This window comes from Limulus polyphemus, unplaced genomic scaffold, assembly GCF_000517525.1.
Source record: "Limulus polyphemus unplaced genomic scaffold, Limulus_polyphemus-2.1.2 Scaffold1744, whole genome shotgun sequence".
NCBI classification, from domain to species: Eukaryota; Metazoa; Arthropoda; class Merostomata; order Xiphosura; family Limulidae; genus Limulus; species Limulus polyphemus.
This window is the reverse complement of record NW_013667354.1, coordinates 187931-190878: the sequence shown is the minus strand read 5'-3', so window position 1 is coordinate 190878 and position 2948 is coordinate 187931. Positions and strand designations below refer to the sequence as shown.

Sequence of the window (2948 nt, the reverse complement as noted above, 5' to 3'; positions counted from 1 at the left end):
ACGGTAGATTCGCCGAATTCACAGCTCATCAGTGCTGATCGGAAGAGCGAAGCAAATTGTAACAACGAAAAAAAAGGGACAATTAATGAAACTGAAATATGACTTAGGATAGTCATGGTATGTGCGGGGCTAAGAAATGACTTTTGCATCTCCCTGTACATTATTTGAAGGTGTCAGTTGTGAAATAGGCGGAAACTTGAAATATCAAACCTGAGAGTTTTTTTAGGTAGCTATCCAAGTGACTTTGGCTAGAACTCGTTCTAGGAGACTGGGGTGGTGGAACCTGTCCAGCGAGGGTCACATCTTCCAAGGGGATGTTACCGTTCAGCTCCCGAGTGCAACCGTTATCTACTGTGTCCGAGAGCTGCGTAGTAAGGGTGGTGGTCGAAGGCGGACACAGTACTTCTCTCCGGCCACCATCTATGCCATTTAATGTCATCTTGGTCACTGCTACGTTCTAAAAATACGATAAAACACAACAGTTACCTTGGTCACTGTTACATTATGATAAAAACATATTAGACTGTCATTCTGCTGCATTCTGCATCACCTAGGCCCCTGTTACATTCAGCATTTTCAGGCGCCTGTTGGAATTTTGTATTGAGAAATAATGACATTCCATTATTTATAAGCCACGGAAAGGTAAATAATTAACTTTAACATGTTTCCTTGAGTGTTTCCTTACGTTACTGATGTGATTGTCTTTAAAGTTAATGTTATAAACGTCGTAGATTGTCACTCGTATAAACATAAAAATTACCGTATAATTAGCCAATAGGAATATTGGGTTTCTAGGAGAGCTAGCACGCATACACGCAAGGACTGACTGACACACATTGTTTTTAATTACAAAGATGCATGATGCATACAATAGTTAATGTTGCAGAAACTTAAGTGATTCTCTAGAAATGATATACACGACAGTTTTCTACTGTACTTAATAACAAAAATACGCGAGTTCGTATAAATTAAGAAAAATAACTCATTTAGATGTGCTGATTTCTCTACGAAAGTGAAGTCACTCGAACGTGTCAAGGAAGTTAAAATGTCCAGAAACCAAACCGTTGTAGTTATTCAAATGGTAACAACATAAATCACAACTTACACAATTCTTTACTGTACTGACGGTGGTGAAAAATAATGGAGAACCCCAAACAAAGCACTTTGCCCAGCTTGTTTTGTTTGGAGAGTACAAAACGCTGTAAGTGGTGTAATAGTGTGGGTATGGTCCTCGTGACAAGGATTGTTCTTGTTGTTTTTTTGGGGGGGGGTCTATACAGGCAAACAATATCCAGAACGTTTCTATTAAACATTATTGACGATTAAGTCCAACCGAAAATGGTGATTTTTCACCCTAATCACTTGGGTTTATTTTAAGATAACCCATCGCCCGTATTGTTCTAAAATAAGTAGAATAACATATAAGTGACATCATTAAAATTCCTTGGAAAGCAGAATTAAAGGATCTCAACTTATGCACTTTTGGGATGAGGTTAAATATCGCATTCGCTATCTCTTCTCACTAACACAGCAGACAACCTTCTTCGATGAGTGGGCTTCACTCGAACAGTTCGCTTTCAAGCACCTTTTACAGCTTACGTCGAAACAAAATTATTGTCATAGCAAAAGGTAATAATCCAGTAATTAGCCAGAATCTTAGTAAAGTGGTCAGTCTGTGCACAGTACATATACACAACAGAAAAACGTTTGTTTATTTGTAGTTAAGCACAAAGCTACACAATAGGCTATCTGTGCTCTAGCCACCACGAGTGTCAAAACCCGGTTTCTATCGTAGTAAGTACGCAGACTGATGGCATAGAAAAGCGTGTAATTACATTATTCCATAACAAACTCAAATCTATTTAAACACGGCGATTGACTTATCAATTAAAATCCCATACGAATCGTTACATCGCATTACAATAAAAGCAAACACGATTAAACGACCTGATTCTGGTTTTCCAAAAAAAAAAGACAATAACTAATCGTATGTAATAAAAAATGAAAAAATATATAGTTATTTATATAATGGAACACAGACATTAGGGGAGGAGGTGATAAGAGGGAAGGACATTAATATTTAAAACTATAACTGAACGTAGAAACAGAACGTCCGTAACAAGACAAAAGCCTACTACAATGTACTTAAAAATGTATTGTAGACTCCTATACAGAGTAGTTAATGTAGTACCCCGGAAATTTGACGAGCGTAATTTCATGCAACGCGTGAAAAACAAAAGCCAGATAAACACCTAAGTGTGAGAGACTTTGAAATTATCCGATTTCAAGAGATGCTTGAAAAACGGAACCATTGTTAACACCTACTTACTGATCTTTACAAACACTCTAGGTAAACTAATTTAGCAGAAACACCGGAAGTGCTTCACAGCTGACACTTTCAGTTTTCTTAATAACATTTTAGGACCACTTAGGGACATTTCATTCGCTTCTTCAGCACATTTTCTAAACTAGCGTTTTTAACAATGTGCTATAATACTAGCTTCAATAATTAACATGTTCTGTTGTTGGAATATTTTCTACTATATATTTCTAACAATGTGATACAATACTGGCTTCAATAATTAACGTTCTGTTGTTGGAATATTTTCTATCATATGTTTTATAACAATGTGATACAATACTGGCTTCAATAATTAACATGTTCTGTTGTTGGAATATTTTCTATCATATGTTTCTAACAATGTGATACAATACTGGCTTCAATAATTAACATGTTCTGTTGTTGGAATATTTTCTACCACATGTTTTTAACAATGTGATACATTACTAGCTTTAATAATTAACATGTTCTGTTGTTGGAATATTTTCTACAACAAGTTTCTAACAATATGATACAATACTAGCTTCAATAATTAACATGTTCTGTTGTTGGAATATTTTCTATCATATGTTTCTAACAATGTGATACAATACTGGCTTCAATAATT

At 35.6% G+C, this 2948-nt stretch overlaps 1 protein-coding gene across 1 annotated transcript in view; it reads right to left on the bottom strand.

The window, feature by feature from the left end:
• LOC106464792 (cyclin-dependent kinase 14-like) overlaps positions 1-2948 on the bottom strand; it is a gene marked incomplete at its 3' end in the record, with an annotated part of 131578 nt that overhangs the window by 67185 nt on the left and 61445 nt on the right. Inside the window, exon 4 of the mRNA XM_013924949.2 lies at positions 211-457. Coding sequence (XP_013780403.1) covers positions 211-457 — 247 coding nt within the window. The remainder of the gene's footprint in view (positions 1-210; positions 458-2948) is intronic.